General features: G+C 38.2%; 2 protein-coding genes across 3 annotated transcripts; both read right to left on the bottom strand.

The window, feature by feature from the left end:
- Positions 1–84: 84 nt before the first annotated feature.
- On the bottom strand, positions 85–10,465 carry pip4p1b (phosphatidylinositol-4,5-bisphosphate 4-phosphatase 1b). Of its 2 annotated transcripts, XM_052126083.1 has the most exons (8): positions 10,328–10,443; positions 6,022–6,107; positions 3,850–4,034; positions 3,620–3,726; positions 1,574–1,679; positions 1,382–1,434; positions 736–826; positions 85–633 (listed from the first exon to the last, which is right to left on the bottom strand). In XM_052126083.1, the coding sequence occupies exons 3-8, from the start codon at positions 3,991–3,993 to the stop codon at positions 490–492; spliced, it is 645 nt and encodes a 214-aa protein (XP_051982043.1). In that variant the 5' UTR covers positions 3,994–4,034; positions 6,022–6,107; positions 10,328–10,443; the 3' UTR covers positions 85–489. The 2 variants fall into 2 exon arrangements, with proteins under 2 accessions (XP_051982043.1, XP_051982041.1); XM_052126081.1 differs by lacking the exon at positions 6,022–6,107 and having other exon boundaries at positions 10,328–10,465.
- A 386-nt stretch (positions 10,466–10,851) lies between these two features.
- zgc:77880 (zf-DHHC domain-containing protein) lies at positions 10,852–18,787 on the bottom strand. Its single transcript, XM_052127134.1, has 9 exons — positions 18,462–18,787; positions 17,774–17,862; positions 17,386–17,459; positions 16,117–16,229; positions 15,647–15,708; positions 15,414–15,534; positions 14,135–14,207; positions 12,904–13,048; positions 10,852–12,786 (listed from the first exon to the last, which is right to left on the bottom strand). Exons 1-9 carry the CDS (start codon positions 18,584–18,586, stop codon positions 12,695–12,697), a joined length of 894 nt encoding a protein of 297 aa, XP_051983094.1. The 5' UTR covers positions 18,587–18,787; the 3' UTR covers positions 10,852–12,694.
- Between the last annotated feature and the right edge of the window lie 423 nt (positions 18,788–19,210).

The raw sequence follows: 19,210 nt of genomic DNA on the forward strand, positions 1-19,210 counted from the left end.
GTAAAATATAGACTTATTTCTCACCTATCATATCGCTTCTGAAGATATGGATTTAACCACCGGAGTCATATGGATTACTTTTATGTTGCCCTTACATGCTTTTTGGATCTTCAAAGTTCTTGTCACCATTCACTTGCATTGTATGTACCAACAGAGCTGAGATATTCTTCTAAAATATTTGTTTGTGTTCAGCAGAAGAAAGAAAGTTTTACACATCAGGGATGGCATGAGGCTGAGTGCATGATGAGAGAATTTTCATTTTTGGGTGAACTATTCCTTTAAAGTTGTTAAAATGCAAACATATTGTAAAACCTAACTTCTTATTTATGTATTTTCATTTTGGGATGAAATATGACCTGGTGATATTCTTAAGAGGTTTCATGAGATTCACCCATTTATATGGAGTATAACTCTCTCAAATCTTTATTTGAACAGCTTTGCTCTGTTTTCTCCTTCATTTGTAAACTCCTTGTTTTTGTCTCTTTCACATTATGAATAGTTTTGCAGGGGTTCACTGATTTTCATGCAGGCCCAATGTAGAGTTCTGAGCAAAGTGATCAGCACCAGAAGAATGAAAAATGCCCAGGAAGCATATATCCCCTTATTACCAAGTGCCAGCTGCCATGTACCCTCCTACAGAGAGAAAACAAAAGGGAACAGAGAAAATTGGCTTCTAGCATTCTGAAACTATGCTGTTCTTTGGAAATATGAAGTATAAACTGCTTGCATTCTTACTATCAATCCCACAGTCGCTGTGGTAAAGATCAAACACAACAGGAAACATATCAAACTCCGCTTTCTAGGGTACCTCTGGCCAATTGATGAGCTATATGAACAAAACAATAGAATCACTGTAGGTATTAATTCATGTGGACAAAACTGTGGTACTGTATACCTGTGGATCTCAACTGGTCAGTCGCAACCCAAAAATGTGTTGCAGGTCTGTTCTGATCTGGTCACAGAGCCAGGGGGAAACAGCACTAAATGCAAAATATAAAATGCAACTAACAATATAATTGGGCATATTTAGAATAGCAAATAAATAGTAAAGAAAATTCCTATAACTTTTGTTTTTGTTAGCTAAATTAGGCAGATGAAAACATGGACAGGTTTTGTGACATGCCCTCATCCTTAAAAACCATAAACGAAACTATGCAAGATAAAAGAAAACACAACCCAGACTACATTAAATATGGTATAATAAACAACTTTGATGTTGTGTTGGGACACCACTTGATGTCCAATAAAAAAATCTGGGTCCTGAAGCAAAACCAGTTGAGAACCACTGCTGTATATCACATATGCAGTTCAGAGGGGAGTACCAAAGTCATAACAGAAATTTACATTTTTAAAAGTTTTTGTAGATGGGGATTAAACGTACACTTTTCTGCAGTGCGGACAGCGTGCCAATGTCTGATCTGTAAACTCTGTCCACTAAAGAAACAACAGACAGACATTATGTTAAAGCAACACTATTATGATTGTGCTTAAGGCTAATTGAATGAATAAAGAGTTACGAAGCGCAAGCTTTTATGAATATAATTTTTCTCATACTGATGATGATGATAATTACCAGAAAAGTGTTAGCACAGTGGCCACATGAGACTCTGGCACCACTAGGCTGAGGGTTTGGACTCACTGCACCAGGATGAACAGGACCTAAATTGATAATTCGCTTACTAACCGGTGAGCACCCCCGACCCCCCCCAAAAAAGACATACACAAAAACATTAATCACAGAGCCCTCACTAACCCTAACTGGTAACACAGTACAATAGGGTTATATCCATTAACATTAGTTTTACAGCATTTATTAATCTTGGTATACTATTGTTCATTGCTTGTTCAATGTTAACATATAACTTCAACTGTAAATATATGACTTACTAGTTGTTTGAAATAATCATTCCAAATGACTCTTATGAACTGGATCTTTAAAATCATTTCAAAAGACTTATATGAACTGGTTCTTTGACTGAATCATACCAAATTACTCACCAACTCATGAGTTATCATTTTGAATCAGTCTGACAAATACTTAACTGAATTAACTTGCATTTAAAAATGACTTTTGAACTAGTTGTTTGAAATAATCATTTCAAATGACTCTTATGAACTGGATCTTTAAAATAATTTTAAAAGACTCGTATGAACGGGTTCTTCGACTGAATCATTCCAAATTACTCATCATAAATTATAAAATAATAATAATAATAATAATATAATATAATACAGATAGTTCTGGTCCTCTAATCTGATTGGATGAGAGACATTCCATGAGCACTGATGGTCTAACACCATTAGCAATCGGACACTCCACCGTTTGTATCACTTCACTTGTGTTCGTGCCGTTCTAAACAAATGTGTAAGAGCAGTACAGATGTGTTAAGAGGGATCTGTCTCTTTACATTTAATAATGTGACATTACATATTTTAGCCAACAGGTGGAGGCAAAAGACAACTTTTGTGTGTAATATAAGCCTGTTCAAGTGGCGTAAAGTGAGTCATCTTCAGTCAGTGTTTACATTTAACAGCACTCTGTGATCGCTCGTATTACGACTACACTACTAAAACTAGAAAATAGCTTTAAATGGCTTTAAATGAACAACTTCAGCATTAAGGCTCATCTCAGGTGAGAGACAAAACAGACTGATTAATTACACAAACTCAAGGTTACCTCTTACCGGAGTTTCCACATTGGAGAGAAAATACTGTTCAAAATGGTGGAGGGGATTGCGGCTTCTATAGTGAAAAACTCTTGCACAACAGCTACCACGAATTATCCCCGTTTGGATGGCTATTTTTCCACTGAGAAAATAGGATGAATTTCACCAAAATGACATTATCTTCAGGAAGCTGACTTACAGACTACAGCATAATCAACAGGTGATCTCTCTCTCTCTCTCTCTCAAGGGCACTTGGCAATGCGGCCTCGTGAACAGTGCTGATGTAGGGCCGTATCGCACTCTTGCTCGTGTGATATTGCTTAAATATAATATAATACACATTGTATTCCGCTGCAAAAGCAGAATTCTGTAGGAATCACTGGAAGAAATTTACATTAACCAAGATTAATAAATGCAATAAAATTATTGTTCATTGTTAGTTTATGTTAACTATTGCTTTTATGTAAACGAATACAACCTTACTGTAAAAAAGTGATACACCCTAACCTATATTTTGAATCAAATATTTCTAACATTGCCCAATTCTGTTATGGCATTTTCAATTAAACAAAGATATTAACATTGTTACCCCTTAACATTTGGGCAGCCAATTAAGCCTAGCATATATAATATTTGTTAGGGAAATATTTTCAACCTAAAACAAACTACATCAAGCTAACCTGCTACATCAAGCTAACCTTGGTACCATGGTTATACCACAGATTTTGGACACCTACCATGGTAACACCATTTTTATTGGGCACAAACATGGTAAAACCACAGTATTCTTTGAAAAACATGGAGTAACATGTAAATACCATGGTATATAAATATGATTCAATTCTATGGCATATCATAGCAACTTGACATTACTATCTGATATAATGTTAAATTCATGGCACTTTTTTTTAAAGGTAATGCCTTAGAAACCTTCTCCTTTTACTTTCTCTCACCAGTATGGTCGGGGGCAGGCGATCCTCTGAGAGGTGACTTTGCAGATGAGAAGACAGCTACAGGTACAGCGCACATATTTCTTTCCTGCTGGAGCATTCTTTATGGGCTAGATAAAACAGGAAGTGGAGTCACTGTCTGAACTTTCCCTTAAATCTAGTTCAGTTTTCATTACGTATAATATAATTTGTAATGTCTGTTGAATGGAATACTAAATGACTGTTTAACTCACTGTAGCCTCATTGCAGACCCCACATTTGACTACATGCTGGTGGATTTTCCCCCCCACACTAATAAGTGACTGACACACTCTGCAGCTGATGACAGGATCGTTGCCACTCTCTGAGGAGTATAGTGGAGGAGCCTCTCCTAACATTGAAGAGTGATGTGGAGGTGCATACGGGAATGGTGAAAAACCTGGGATTGAGAGAGAAAGCAGGAGAGATGGAGACCGGCAGAGAAAGTAAAGGAGACTGTTTTAGATATTATTATTGCAACTAAAGAGGCCAGAGTGAAAAACTAGAATCAAGCAGTTTTTCTTATTCACAATATTATTAAATCTTTAAAGGGGCCATGACATGAAAATAGACATATAAGAGGTAATTTTACTTAGTGATGCACGATATATCTGCGGCCGATATATTATGGGCCGATAACCGGGAAATAGGGCTGGGACGGTTACCGCATTACCGCAATACCGCGGTCACGTGACAACCGCGGGTCTGAGCTTGTCACCGTCGTCACCGCAAAAAAACAAAAACAAAAAAAACATTGGCCTTGTTGTGTCCAATGACATGGATTCATTGATTCTAATGATATGGATTATGTCTAATGATATTAGCCTACATGGATTCAAGGTTTTCTAAACAAAACTTATCAAAATATGGAGCAAATCCGACCTTTCGCGAGTTGGGGAGCGCAATGTTCCATGACACATAATAACATTCCATTTGTATTAGAGATGCGCGGATGGGCTATTATTATTTAATCCGCAACTGCATCACAAAACTCATCTGTCCGCACCAACGTTTTTTGATAAATTTTCAAAACCGCATCCGCGGCGCTGACTGTTTTAAGGTCTGAGCGATGCAAGGCGCTGCTGCCGCGAGGCTAGAAAGCTCTTGGCTGTTCTAGAAAGGAGACTGATCCAATGCAGCAAAGATATTTTAAAGGCTAAAGTCCCTAGTAGGCTATAGCCTATTGGCTATGTTGTATCCCCAGAATATCAGCAGTGAAGTCCGTTTCCGATTGGCGCACAGGGATAAAAATAAATAAATAAATAGTAACGCACATCGGCAAACCTGACTACTAGGCTACTGTAGCCTAAAATTGTATCATTTTGTTTTGAATTTTGTTTAAAATGCATTTTAAGATTTCTATTTATTTCTCATGTCTGTGAGGCAGTAGGCCTAGCCGCCGAGTTTCGGTTCATTTATGAGAGAGCTCACGCGCAAGAGATCGCATCGGCGCTTCCACGTCCTGCTGCTGATTATATGTCTGCTATATTTGCTTCTTATTTATTAATTCCAGGCAATTAGTTAATGAAACAGTGATTAAAATTAAGATAACATTTCGTTTTGTATAAATTGTAAGTTAAAGAAAGGCTTTCTACAAAACAAAACTTAATAAAGTGGTCAATTAAATCATGTCTGACCAATCTTCAATGCGAATGTATCTGAGAATAATCTTAAATAAGGAAATCTATACAGTGATTAGTTCATGCCAAATTACTGCTTGATGAAAATTTGACTATTTAAAATTGTGCTCGTTTTTTTTCTTCGGATGTAGGTGACAATATTTAAAGTCTGTCTATCAAAAGCGACTTCTGATGTGTGCGCCAAAATCTGTCGGGGGGGGGACTTCTCTGATCCAATGTAATGTATTTAATGCGGTTTACCGCTATACCGCGGGAATATCTTTCTTTTCAACCGCGGTTAGAAAAAATCCATACCGCCCCAGCCCTACCTGGAAAATCTAAATATCATTTTTGCACCGATAATGAAATTACCGCCGATATTGTAGTCAATAATTTGTTACGGTTTACAGTATTTGCTTTTGGCTGAGAATCTCTGACTGCCTGCAGCGCCTTTCTTTCAGGCAGAGACTCGGGCAGCCCCAAGCAACAGTGTGTGTGCGCGCACACAGCATGTCTGTGTGAGTGAGTGCAGGTGAGGTCAGGTGAGAGCAAAGCTGATGTAGTTCTGTGTGGATTATTTCAACACATCTGGTTTCACCACATCTGGGTCAACATTTGGGTCTGGTTTTAATTTGGGCTAATATGCTGTGAGTTACGACATGCAATTTCCAATATTCTGTTTATGTTTTATGAGGCAATAAAGTAAATGCAACCAAAACTTGTATATTGTATATTTCTTGGGGGCGATGATTTTCGCTTATTACTTACCGAATGTGAGAAATTGCGCATCATTTCTTACTGCACGGCACTGCGATTAAAACTTGCTCCAAAACAATCTAACATGGTTCATAGATCTAGAAAAAAAATTTCACAGAGTGATTTGAGATGGCTAAAAACACTTTTGTGAGTGAAACAAATGTGCTTGTTGTATTTTAATAGTTTAAACTTTTAAAACAATTCATGACTTCGATCTGTATAATGTTACCTATTTCCAATATGATTGTTGAGTTCACATTTCATAAGCTATATAGTGCAACTGTTAAGGATGAGTGTCTGTAGTCAAGTCAAGTGGTTTTTATTGTCGTTCAACCATATACAGTTAGTAAAGTACACAGTGAATGTCAACGTTCCTCCAGGACCATGGTGCTACATACAACAAGATAGGACAAACACAGAACCACATGAGACTACACAGACTAAATAACATACCTATATAAAGTGCACGTGCAAACGTGTGCAAAAAGTACAGGACAGTACAATAAATTACAAAAAATGTACAGGACAATACGCACAGTAAGAGACAGTGCAGCGCCGACCAGTACACAGTAGTGCAAAAAGATGACAGTTTCTAAAAATGACAAATGTAAACATAACATACTATGAGATAATGTTCTATGCACATAGCAGTTATTGAGGTAGCAGCCAGTTATAAAGAGACAATAATTAAAGTGCAACTCAGGACATGTGTGTGTGTGTGTCAGTCCAGTCCAGTATTGAGGAGTCTGATGGCTTGTGGGAAGAAGCTGTTACACAGTCTGGCCGTGAGGGCCTGAATGCTTTGGTACCTCTTGCCAGACGGCAGGAGGGTAAAGAGTTTGTGTGAGGGGTGTGTGGGGTCATCCACAATGCTGGTTGCATTGCGGTTGCAGTGTTTTTTGTAAATGTCTTTGGTGGAGGGAAGAGAGACCCCGATGATCTTCTCAGCTGTCCTCACTATCCTCTGCAGGGCTTTGCGGTCCAAACGGTGCAAGTCCCAAACCAGGCAGTGATGCAGCTGCTCAGGATGCTCTCAATAGTCCCTCTATAGAATGTAGTGAGGATGGGGGGTGGGAGATGTGCTTTCCTGAGGTTCTCCAACAGGTGAACACCAAGGAATTTGGTGCGCCTGACAAACTCCACAGAGGAGCCGTCGATGTTCAGCATCGTGTCCTGCCTTTCGGCTTATCCATGGCTCCACGCACATTCACAAAATGTGGCGATGTGGCCCTCGCTCCACTGAGGCTGAGCAACATTCGCATTATGAATTACCTCGACAGCTGGTTGATCTTAGCACAGACAGAGGAACAAGCTTGCAAACACAGAGACATCATACTTGCACAAATTGAGCATTTGGGACTGAAAGTCAAATGGTCAAAGAGCATGTTAATGCCCAGTCATCAGATTTCATTGTTGGGCATGAGTCTCAACTAAGTCTCTATGATAGTGCGCCTGAAGGAAGAACGCGTTCATTCCATTCAACTGTGTTTGAATATTTTTAAGCTGGGAAAAATGATCTCATTTAAGCTTTTTCAATGATGGCCTCTGCAACAGTGGTCACCCTGCTGGGACAACTGTGGATGAGACCACATCAGTGCTGGCACAGTACTGTACCCCATCATTCATGGCGACATGACCGCTTATGTCTTGTTGTGACACGCTGCTTTCTAACCGTGTAAACCATTTGGAAAATACCCACGTTCTATCAAACGGGGGTGGCACACGGTCAAGTGTCCAGATGCAAAGTGGTCATAACGGATGCATCGAACAAAGGCTGGGAAGCCCTGTGCGATGGCCAACCAGCCTTTGGCATCTGGACAGGTGCTCAGGTGACCTGCCACAAAAAAAAAATGTATTGTCTGGAAAAACTGTGCATTTCTAGCTTTAATGACTTTCCGACCAGCTATCCAGGGGTTTCATGTTCTGATCAGAACCAACAACACGGTCATTGCCTACATAAATCACCATGGGGAGTTCGATCATGTCCATTGATGAACCTGAGGCGGCGGCTTCTCTGAGTGAGAAAGATCTATCGATACGTGCGACACACGTTCCATGCCACATGAACAGTTGCGCAGATTTGCCTTCGCGAATGGACGTTTTAAAAGGAGAATGGAGACTTCGTCCTCAGACAGTTCTGATGATATGGAAGTATACATTCCCTCCTGTCCACTTAATACAACAAGTATTGTACTTCACCGACTGATGCGCACAGGCTCTCGCAACAGGTGCTCGATACCATATTACAAGCCAGAGTCCCTTCAACAAAACGTTTATACACGTTTAAATGGTGAGTACTCGCTGATTGGTGTTCCTCTTGGGACGGGAACCCTGTACAACACACCATACAGCCTAAACGTACCTTTCTACAAGAATATTTAAACACGGGTCTCACCATGTCTATGCTCAAAGTGTATGGCGCTGCCATAGTAGCTGGACATATCCCACTGGGCAATCTATCAATAGCAGACACCCTGTTGGAAGTTCATTATTCTCTCTGTTAGGGAGTCATCAAGATTACCGTAAATACTCATATAAATGGGCATCGTCCAATTTATGCAAGTGTATTGTCATTTATTTCTCATTCAAATCAGCATTCATCTGTAATATAGGCACATTTATGGTTCAGGTTACATCAGCCAAACCTTAAATAGCAACACATTCCAAATTCCAAGCTTTTACATGACACATATTATTCAAACGAGAATCTTTTAATGAATTAGCTAGCAGTTCCAGGTTAAAGGATTATAAATGAAAAAAAAAAAAAAAAAAGAATTGGGTATTGGTATCAGCCACAATGGGCATTGAATTATCAGTTAATGGTACCAGCCCAGAAATTCCATAAAGGTGCATCCCTAATTGTACTATAAAAACATACTGTAAGTTTCAGAAATAAAGACTGTCTTCCTCGCTGCAAATTTTAGTTTTTTGTTGTTGAAACCTGCCTGCCAAAACACATTGTGATGTCACACTGTTGTAGAAATTTGCATCTGATTGCCTCCACAACAACACAGCAATGACTACTTTCCTTATCACATCCCTTGCCCACCCAGCAGCGGTGAGCAGTGAGATTGCAAGTAGAGAGAGCAGGTCAGTCATGACTAGAGAGCCAATCATAACAGTGGGCATTTACTGTCAAGTCTCAAAGAGAAACAGCACCTAAACCAAGTGTTTTTGACAGAGGGTCAGAATGAGGGTGGAAAATTATCATGTTTTACAAATATATGACTACTTTGGTAAAAATAAAAAATTCTAATATTATAAGTGAACATCAAGGAACATATTAAAATAATAAAAAAAGCCCTTTAATGTTTTTTTTTCTTTCTTTCTTTTTATTCTGACATTATTTGAGTGAGTTAATCTAATTTCTGAGGAAAAACTTGGAACATGCTTAAGTCAAATACTTCGTGCAGTATATAGCCTCTGGAATCAACTTATCGGCATCAAACATTGGCATCAATGTTTTTCTAAATGTAACATGGGAGATACAAACTGTAAAATAGAATATAAGAACAATATATGTAAAATAAACATAAAATGTATTATTTGAGACCAAATGGTTTTCTTTTTTTATTTATTAGCAATTAATTAAGATTTATTATTATTATTATTATTATTATCATTGCTCCTGTCCTTTTAAGGATTGGAAAAAGTCAGCACTATTTTATTAATTAGGTTATGGCCACAACCAAGAGTAGGCTACTCAAACTTTACTGATAAGCCTAAGGGCAAAAAACATGATTGTTCCTCTTTAGTCACCTGACTCAGGTGTCCCGCAATCTGGCACTAAACCAAATACGATCAAATCTCATGATGATCAATATAAATTGCAGCATTCAATAATATGAAAATATACAGAGTTTGCTATATCGCTTGTTAAATTCAATTATCACTATGTACGCACAGCGTGAATGAGCACTGCATAAATGTAAATACATGCGATCTGGCTGTGTATCAAAACCCAGTGAGCAGCCAGACATAACTTCTGGGCACCGTCTAAAAGAATCGTATCGAAATGATTTAAAACAAGCATTTCTAGTGCCAAAAGTACTGATTCATGGGCCGTTCACACCGAAATCGCCCTTGCGCTAAACTCTCAGGAGTCTCGAGACGCGCTTAAAAAAGTTGACAGCCTGGGCGCTCTTGCGCGAGACGTTAAACCAACTGAACGCAGCGTAAAAGGTCAAATACGACCACGAAATTCGGCCCCTAGGTAAGCAGTTCAGTAGGATTTGAGATACAGAGACAGCCTCTGTCCATCTGGATTAGAGTTGTCTCTCACTCTGCTGTTTTTTTATCGGCGGTCTGTAGGTCCTACCTCCCGGTGACAGTCCGTTCATTTCGTCGCGACAGTCTGACAGCAGAGGCGATATCTCCCCGTCTGCCATGCCGTAACCTGGCGTTGTAACGGAGAGCAAAAGCGATGCATGAAAGTAAAGCAGAAAGTGTCACATGATTTCTGCTATCAGGAAGTGGACAACAAAACAACACACCCACGAGATCACGGATCAGTCCAATTATTTTCACATGAAGCGACTTAATGTGAAATATTAATGTTTACAACTCGTTAAACCTTTATAACAGACGGCTGCTTCAGAGACTGTAACACATTATGATCAAACTTCATTGAACAGTTTTATAACATTTGGGCGTGTGCATCACAGGAATGTAATGTTCCTTACCATTCAAATTAATATATATATATATATATATATATATATATATATATATATATATATATATATATGAATGGTTAATATATATTTAATTATATATATTTATATATATATATTTTAATTATTTATAAAACTGCTACCACTGCTCGACACGTCAACTGTCCTGTCTCAAGTAGTAATTAGCACTACTGGTTTATTTCCACTCAAAACTTGAAATGAAAGGAATATTCCGGGCTCAATACAAGTTATGCTCAATCGACAGCATTTGTGGCAAAAATGTTGATTAGCTACCACAAAAAAATAATAATAATTTCACTCACCCCTTCATTTTCTTACAAAAAAAAAATAAAAAAAATCTGGGTTACAGTGAGGCACTTACAATGAAAGTTAATGGGGCCAATCTGTAAACATTAAAATACCGACTGTTTCAAAAGTATAACCACAAAACAAACTATGTGTTTTTACATGATTTTAGTGCGATAAAGTTGCTTACTAACCTTTTCTCTGTAAAGTTAAAGCCAATTTTACAACTTTGTTGCTATGGCGATGTAATTTCAACAAACCCTAAAACAACTGTAAAAATTATTTAAACAACTTTATAGTTCAAATAATATACAAGTTTCATCAGAATAATTAATTGTAAGTGCTTATATCAAATTATACGTTTCAAATTTCTGTGTTTTAACCCTCCAAAATCACCCTCATTCACTTCCATTGAAAGTGCGTTACTATTATCTCGATTTTTGCTAAAAAAAAAAAAAAATAAAAATGCTTGAAAACGAAAATAATTTTTTGTGGTATTCAATATGTAGCAAATGCTGTTGATTGAGCTTAACTTGTGCTGAACCTGGAATATTACTTGAAGAGAAAGAAGCCAGAATTTTAAAAGATATCCTTTACTTCACATAAAATCAGAGCAGCAATTAGACACAGAAATATACAAATAAATTACAATAAATATCAATGTAAACATTATCAATGTACATGATTTAGCTGTTATGTACACACATCCCTTAAGCTGTCAATACACAGCAAAAACCAGTAACATAAAAAAGCATTTAAACAACAATTGTCCAGTACCCTGAAAATCCAGCAACACTTCATCTGAAATTAAAGTTATAAAACGTATCTTTATATACAATCCATTTGTAAAATGGAGTAGAGTCCATGTACTCAAACAGACTGAAATTAAACACACACAATGACAAATACAGAATGAATGAGATTAAATAAAAACTTATACAACTGAAAATGCAAGCATGATCATGTGTTAGCAGCTAATCAGTGTTCATGAAAATCAGTGTAAACTGGTTATAGATTAAGATATTTTTAATAATGTAAGGGGACTGTAGATATGTTGTAACTTTTGTCCCGCAAAGTCCCTTGAGTTTTTGTGTTCAAGAACCAGTAAGGAAAAGTAGCCTAGTAGTGTACAAAAAACACACAGCAGCACTTTTTTTTTTTCTCCCCAATTTGGAATGCCCAATTCACTCTAAATCCTCGTGGTGGTGTAGTGACTCACCTTAATCCTGGTGGCAGAGGACACATCACAGTTGCCTCTGCGTCTAAGACCGTCAATCCGCACATCTTATCACATGGCTTGTTGAGTGCGTTACCGCGGAGACGTAGCGCGTGTGGATATTGCCACGCTATTCTCCACGGCATCCACGCACATCTAAGCAAGCCCTCCACCGAGAACCACACATTCTAGCAACCACGAGGAGGTTACCCCATGTGACTCTACCCTCCCTTGCAAACAGACCAATTTGGTTGCTTAGGAGACCTGGCTGGAGTCACTCAGCACACCCTGGATTCAAACTCGAATTCGAACCAGGGGTAGTATTCAACGTCAATCACAGTAGCACTCTTCAAATAATTCTCCCTTTTCCTTCATCATAGCAAATGTACCATACTAAATCTGCACCTCAGTAACACAATATTCACAGTGTCCTAAACATGATGTGATACTGATAAAACGTTTAATGGAACTGATGAAAAACTGGTCAGCGTTACACATTGTAATCAGGAAGTGCTGTATAACTGATGCCGCCAACAGAGGGAGGGGCGGAATGTAGCGGGAACAGCCAACATATAATAGATCCTGCAAATGTGAAAGACAAACAGACATATAAATATTGCAACAACTATAATATACCTCATTGCTTTGGATGTGTTACACAGGAATAGAGAACACAATTCTTAAAATAGTTAAACTTACCACGTCCAAACACCTCTTTCAGCAATGCAATTTTTGGCTTTCTGTTGTGTGTTAGGTGTGGAGGTTGGGTGTTGTTGGGTTTGTCTTTCATTAGTCGGTTCCTCATTTGTTCGATGGGTGTCTCATCGGTTATAATGGACACCAGCTTGGGACGAGAATAAGACATGCAAATAAATTCAACACTTTCATGTAAAATGATTTGCATTTCTTACAGGAAATACCAGTGCTTACAAATCAGCAATAGTGTTAAAGTTTAGGCAAGTATAGGATTTGGTTTCAAATTATTGCCAAATAAGAGCAGCTTTTCTGTTACTGTGCTGACACTTTGTTGGAGTGGCATTTCAATATGCAAATATTATACTACACAGTCAGAGATACACTCACTGAGCACTTTATTAGGAACACCTACGCCTTCTTATTCATGCGATTATCTAATAAGCCAATCATATGGCAGCAGTGTAATGCATAATATCTTGCAGATATGGGTCAGGAGTTTCAGTTAATGTTCACATCAACCATCAGAATGGGGATACATTTGATCTTAGTGATTTCGACCGTGGCATGATTGTGGCAGGCGGGCTGGATGGAGTATTTCTGTAACTGCTGCTCTCCTGGGATTTCCACACATAACAGTCTCTAATTTCCTCAGAATGGTGCCAAAAAAAAGAAAAAGCAGAGAAGTCAACGGAAAATGGCCAGACTGGGTCGAGCGGACAGAAAGGCTACAGTAAGTCAGACAACCAATTTTAGTGAGCAGAATAGCATTTCAGAATGCACAACACATCGAACCTTGATGCAGATAGGCTACAACAGTAGAAGACCATGTTGGGCTCTTAAGTAGGACCGTAGTGTTCCTTACGAAGTGCTCAGTGAGTGTATTTTGAATACAGAACATTTTAACAATACAAGCAGTCAAACTTCAATCATAAAAATCATTAAAATCAATAGCATACCTAAAACTGAAAATGTCTATAAAACAAATAGAGTTGGTTAAGCAGTTCAAGCTAAATTCATTGCAGAAAAATATAGAGATGATTAAAACAAATTAATGTGTAAGGAATATCAGTCAATTGATACAGTATCAATAAATAATTTCAAGTAATGAAGTAAATATAGAACACTAACTGTCACTCTCAGAATAAATTCAGCTTTTAAAATGTTAGCCTAGCCTAGAAAGATCATGATACAGGGAAAAATGCTCCCACTGAAGCCAAAAATTGTTGAAACATACCTGATCATAAAATATCACCAAGACGAAAACTCCAAAAAGTATGGACTCCACCAATAGAATTATATAATGTGCCCTATAGAACAATGAGCAATCAAGAACAATCAGAGAGGCTGATAACATGAATATAAGAGACTGATATTGTGAAAAGCTAATAAAAAATATATAATAAAAGTAAACAATATTAACCCTTTGCGACCCCGCGTACACATATGCTGTATTTCGGCTTCGCTATAGGCAACACATTTAAATTCATTTAATCTGACTGATCTCAGTTCAGGAGACTCTGTGCTGTCAGTAAAGGGTTAAACTTATGACGCAGTCACGTGACCAAACGACATGTCTATGTTTTTGGGAGAAACGTCAACAAAACTACATCTGGTAAGAAACCTAAATACGTTTTTACATTGAAACCTGTTTGAGTCAAAATACTAGTCTCTAGTTTCATCCGATATACCCTTTTCTAAATTTGGGCGATTTATCATAAACACCACACTCCTAAACACAATGTACACAAATGTGTACTTTAGAGCATTTTCTCCTTAGAAATCCTATATTTACTGTGCATTAATACATTGAGAATCAATGGGTTCATCCAAAAGCTGAAAAAAGTTTCTTTCAGAGGCTTTATATGGAGTTAAAATGAAAAATGTTAAACTGTTCTGAGACCAGTGCAGACAGACAGCACACTGGAGGTTAAGTCATACACTAATAGGGAGCATCCTATAGCTCTCTATGCAGCGAAGTGCATTTACTCCTAAAATCTGACCAAAAGTTCAGTTTCAGGCTGCATATGATGTTTGGACCACTCATCATGTTTGACAGACATAGGACAATAGTAATCAGTACATAGATTCAGAATTTATAATGTATACCTTTGTTTTAATATGGTTGGCAGTGATTGGATGATGCTGGCCATTACTTTGAATCAGACATAATTATGCTAATTTCTGATGGAACATCTCAAAGATGTGTAACATCTCAAAAACAGGTATAACCAACACTCCTGAAAACAAATAATTTGATAAAAATAAAAAAACAGACTTTCTACAGCTTGGTATTATTTAAAATTTCACAACATAGTCCCACTGTCCACATATGTTGCCATCAATATTTAGGAAATCTAGTTGCTCAAGAATTGTTTTTATGCACATTTATTTGGTGCTACAAGTTACAAGTCAAAAAGGGAAATAGAAAATGCACAGAGCAGTCTTGCTTGGGCCTCAGGTGGTAAAGCTGTTCTATGTGTAGTAATGCATATCAGAATGTACTTGTATCTTACACAATTAGGTGCTTGCTGGGAGCTTCTTCACCTTCTTTATCTGCATCTCCCTCTCTTTCACTCCTTATTCTCCACACCCAAGCCGACACCACCAGTGCCATGGAATATAGGCTGGCCATGCCTTCAAAGAGATACACAGAGTATGGGGGCAAACAAAATGTCTTTAATATCCAATGGGACCAACAGGCCAAAACAAATATCAAACTTGTCTTTTGCATGAGTCTACAACTAACCTGTGTAGAAAAGGAACTGAATGAAGTATTTTTGATTGAGCTCTCCAACACAGTTATTGATCCTACAAAGGGGCAAAAACATATGCAAATACATTCACCAGCACATGAAGATAGGATATAGACTTGGGGACAATGACAGGGAGAAAAAAAATCAAATACAGCGTAACAAGATATTAAAAAAATTTGGTGGATAGCGACATTGGCCAACGGAGATTGAGAAGAGAGAGAGATCCAGCATCCGAATATGCCTACTTCCTTATTATTTAATATGCCAAAAGTAACATGTCAAATGAGTAGGATGTCCAAATCCTCAGTGTTCATATAGGTGAAAAATACCTACTACATCCACTGAGATTCTGAAGTGTGCATCCACTGAACACTTTACTATACCATAAGGTAACTGAAAGTATATTCTTCGTCAAATGCAGTACATAAAGTATGTAAATTCAGATACGGAAAGAGGGGCTGACCAGGGGCAATGGTGGTCCATTCTCCTGATGCAGCGCTGGCAAACTCTGCAGTGATGGGCACGTGGAGGCCGGTAAGTCTCACAGCGACTGCACACTGTCCAACCCTCACAGCCCTGATGACACCAACACAATGATTTAAAGACAATTTAACAGAGTAAAGACATTGTAAAAATAAGCAGCAAAGCAACCACATAATATATACACAATGCTATTTAATATAAATGAGCTGAACGTAAGGATACCCATAAAATCATGAAAGACCATAGGCAAGATGGCATAAAATTATTTGCAATTGAAACTGATGCTGTGAGGAAGAGAGGTAGTCTTTTCAGTGGGTTTTACTCTTTATGTAGATAATTTTAGCTGACAGAACAATGGCAAAAACACAAATCCACTTGACAACAAAACTACAGAAAGCATTCCCCTCACAGCCTTGTTTTTAATCAAGATCAATTAAATATGGAGTGACTATTTGCACTAGTTGTAAACAGCACCTGCCACACAGTGTGGCTACTTGCACTCCATTATTCTGGTGAAAACACACAAATTGAATACAAACTGCGCCCCTGTGTCACTGCAGTCGGATGGGGTGTAACGACAATGGTGTGACGACACTAATTTTTGCGGACGACATGATCAATTCAGCCTTTTTCCCCTATCCTGTTTCCCATCTCCACTATTAATTTCCTTTAATACTACTGAATAATAATAAAGAAATATTTATACAAATATTGATTTCCTCAGAGATTTAGTGACAGTGAAGGTCAGCCATGGTTTTACTATAGTAATATTGTAGAACCATGTTATTTTTTTGGCGGAAGCCATACAATAATATGGTGTTCATATAGTAACCATGTTTAATTTTGTGGTTATGATTTTATTACAATACACCCTATTGATACTCTTGTTACTATAGAAAAAGAGGTAGGGGTTGGTGGGGGTCTCTGTGGGACACATTCTGCAGTGATACCACTATGCTGCATTTTAGTATTTAATTAGGGGTGCAAATAGTATCTAACACTATTTGCACTTATGCAAATATCTTCTGCCAATAAATATGGTGTTTACCCAGTCTAAGGTCAATAACAAATACACAATAAACAAAAGACTTAGGTTACAAAAAAAAAATACACTTTTACAAAACAACTGTTATACTAATAAAATGAATGCAACTTTAATACAGTTACAAAAGTAGCATATGCAAGCTAGCCACCACAAAATAATTTAATAGCTGGCGAATCATATTAAGCCAGCCAGACTTGAACCTACTCTGTCATTTGGGCAGTTAGACTGGGACCTCAAGTCAGAGAAGTCAAGGGCTGTCTCGGGTAAAGGAACCATACCTGCAATGCACAAGTACAGGCTAGTTTACATGCTGTAAGCATACACTAAAACACAATCCATAAACAGTGTATGAGTGGAACACGTAATCACCTGAAAACAAAAAGGTATGGGTGACAATATGATTGAATACCTGTGAGAGGAGCCAGTGTGACTTCAATTTCAATGACTTGATATTTAAAGGTCAGTGGAGACTGAGTGGTGTGTTTATGAACCAGAGCCAGAATGAATGGCACACTGGAGTGTCATTAGATAAATCTGATCCATTCGTCAATAAGACAAAGCAATGCCAAATATCAATACCTAGAACACTTACCAGGGTCAGAAAACACAGCTTTTGAGTGGCACGCCAGCAGCAGTAACAGAATCATATTAAACGTAGAGCCATGTAGAGTGCACCATACACTAAACACAAAGAGAGAGTAAATAAAAGTTACTTCAAAATATTTATGCAATTATTCCACAGTCCCTTACAAAATTATACTGTGGCGGCACTGCGGTACATTGATAGTATCAGATGGTCATCCCATTATCCTTTGATATACAGTAGTACACTCCAAGTTTCACGTTTGAACAACTACTGACTCGTTTAAATGTCTACAAAACTAATTTCAAACGAGTAAAGAATGAAGTCAGGGGTGTACAAAACTTTGACTCGTGGAGTAGTCTTTATACCATGGCACAACGAATACAGTCGTACTACAATTGTATACGTCGTAAGATATCATGAAACTTTAAACCATAGTAAACAGACGTTGAACGGTGCACTATCCTAGTTGCTTTTAGTTAAAATGCACAGTAGTCACATTTCGCTGATAAAAAACCCCCCGCAGAACGCTGATTTAAGTCACGCGCGTTGCTTTAGAACGGTTGTTGCTGTGGGTGATTCTATAAAAAAATAATAAACCGACGACCAACAGCGTTGGTTGTGATTACGTTATCTAAACATCAAGGATTAAGATACAAACGCTACCCTTTCACAGCGTCTTGAATTCGTCACTCACCTTCCAGAATACGCAGGGATCAGGACATACTGAATTACCACGTAGTCAGCGTAAAATACACTGAAATAAGTTAAAAGAAGACAAATAAACCCGCATGGGTCCCTCCGACAGCGAAACGCAGCCATTTTTCCATCAGCGTTCTTCCTGATGACGTCATATATGTACGAGCGTGATGCGTCCCGGGTTGTCCACTAAACGAGTTCAATCGGTTCAGTGTGAACTACTGGTTCTGTCAAAATCTACTTCTGCTTTATTAGTGGTGCTTGCAAAGCATCACTATTGTAATCTCACATACTTATTATACTTTTTATTTTTATTTTTATTATATCTCTTAACAAAACTTCGGCACCTAACTCGTCCCGCACCGTTTGGCGTAGACCCACGAATGAGGTGTCAAATCGAACGGCCTATTGAGGACACGTGTGCTATGACTTTTATAAGCGATCGGGGGTACGGTATTTGCCCCAGGGGCAAAAAAGCGGCCGAAAAATCCCATAGACTTAACATTGAGACAAACTTTGACGCGTCACAGCTCCAAGCGAGGATTTCGTAGAAACGTGTGATTTGCCACATTTGAAGAGGCTGGCAGGCTCTGTAAGAGCATACCTCAATATGGGGTAAAAGTTGCACCCCTGGGGGCAGGAGCTGCCCAAAAATGCCCCAATTGACTTATAATGGTGTAGGACGGCCCATGAAATGAAAAAGGCATAGGGATTTGTATTGAACATAGCTCTGGATCACAGTGTCAT

The sequence above is a fragment of the Xyrauchen texanus genome, chromosome 5 (assembly GCF_025860055.1).
Source record: "Xyrauchen texanus isolate HMW12.3.18 chromosome 5, RBS_HiC_50CHRs, whole genome shotgun sequence".
Lineage (NCBI taxonomy): Eukaryota > Metazoa > Chordata > Actinopteri > Cypriniformes > Catostomidae > Xyrauchen > Xyrauchen texanus.

Bases quoted from the DNA above. Each gene is read 5' to 3' on its own strand.
- pip4p1b (XM_052126081.1), bottom strand. From the start codon at position 10,397: ATGGCAGACGGGGAGATATCGCCTCTGCTGTCAGACTGTCGCGACGAA. The intron at 3,727-3,849 runs GTGAGTTAAACA...TGTTTTATCTAG, and splicing joins GGGTCTGCAATGAGGCTACA to CCCATAAAGAATGCTCCAGC. The intron at 827-1,381 runs GTACGTTTAATC...TTGTTCATATAG, and splicing joins TGTCCGCACTGCAGAAAAGT to CTCATCAATTGGCCAGAGGT.
- zgc:77880 (XM_052127134.1), bottom strand. From the start codon at position 18,586: ATGGCTGCGTTTCGCTGTCGGAGGGACCCATGCGGGTTTATTTGTCTT. The intron at 16,230-17,385 runs GTAGGTTCAAGT...TGGTGTCATCAG, and splicing joins CTAACTGCCCAAATGACAGA to GGCTGTGAGGGTTGGACAGT. The intron at 15,709-16,116 runs GTCAGCCCCTCT...GCCCCTTTGTAG, and splicing joins ATGGACCACCATTGCCCCTG to GATCAATAACTGTGTTGGAG.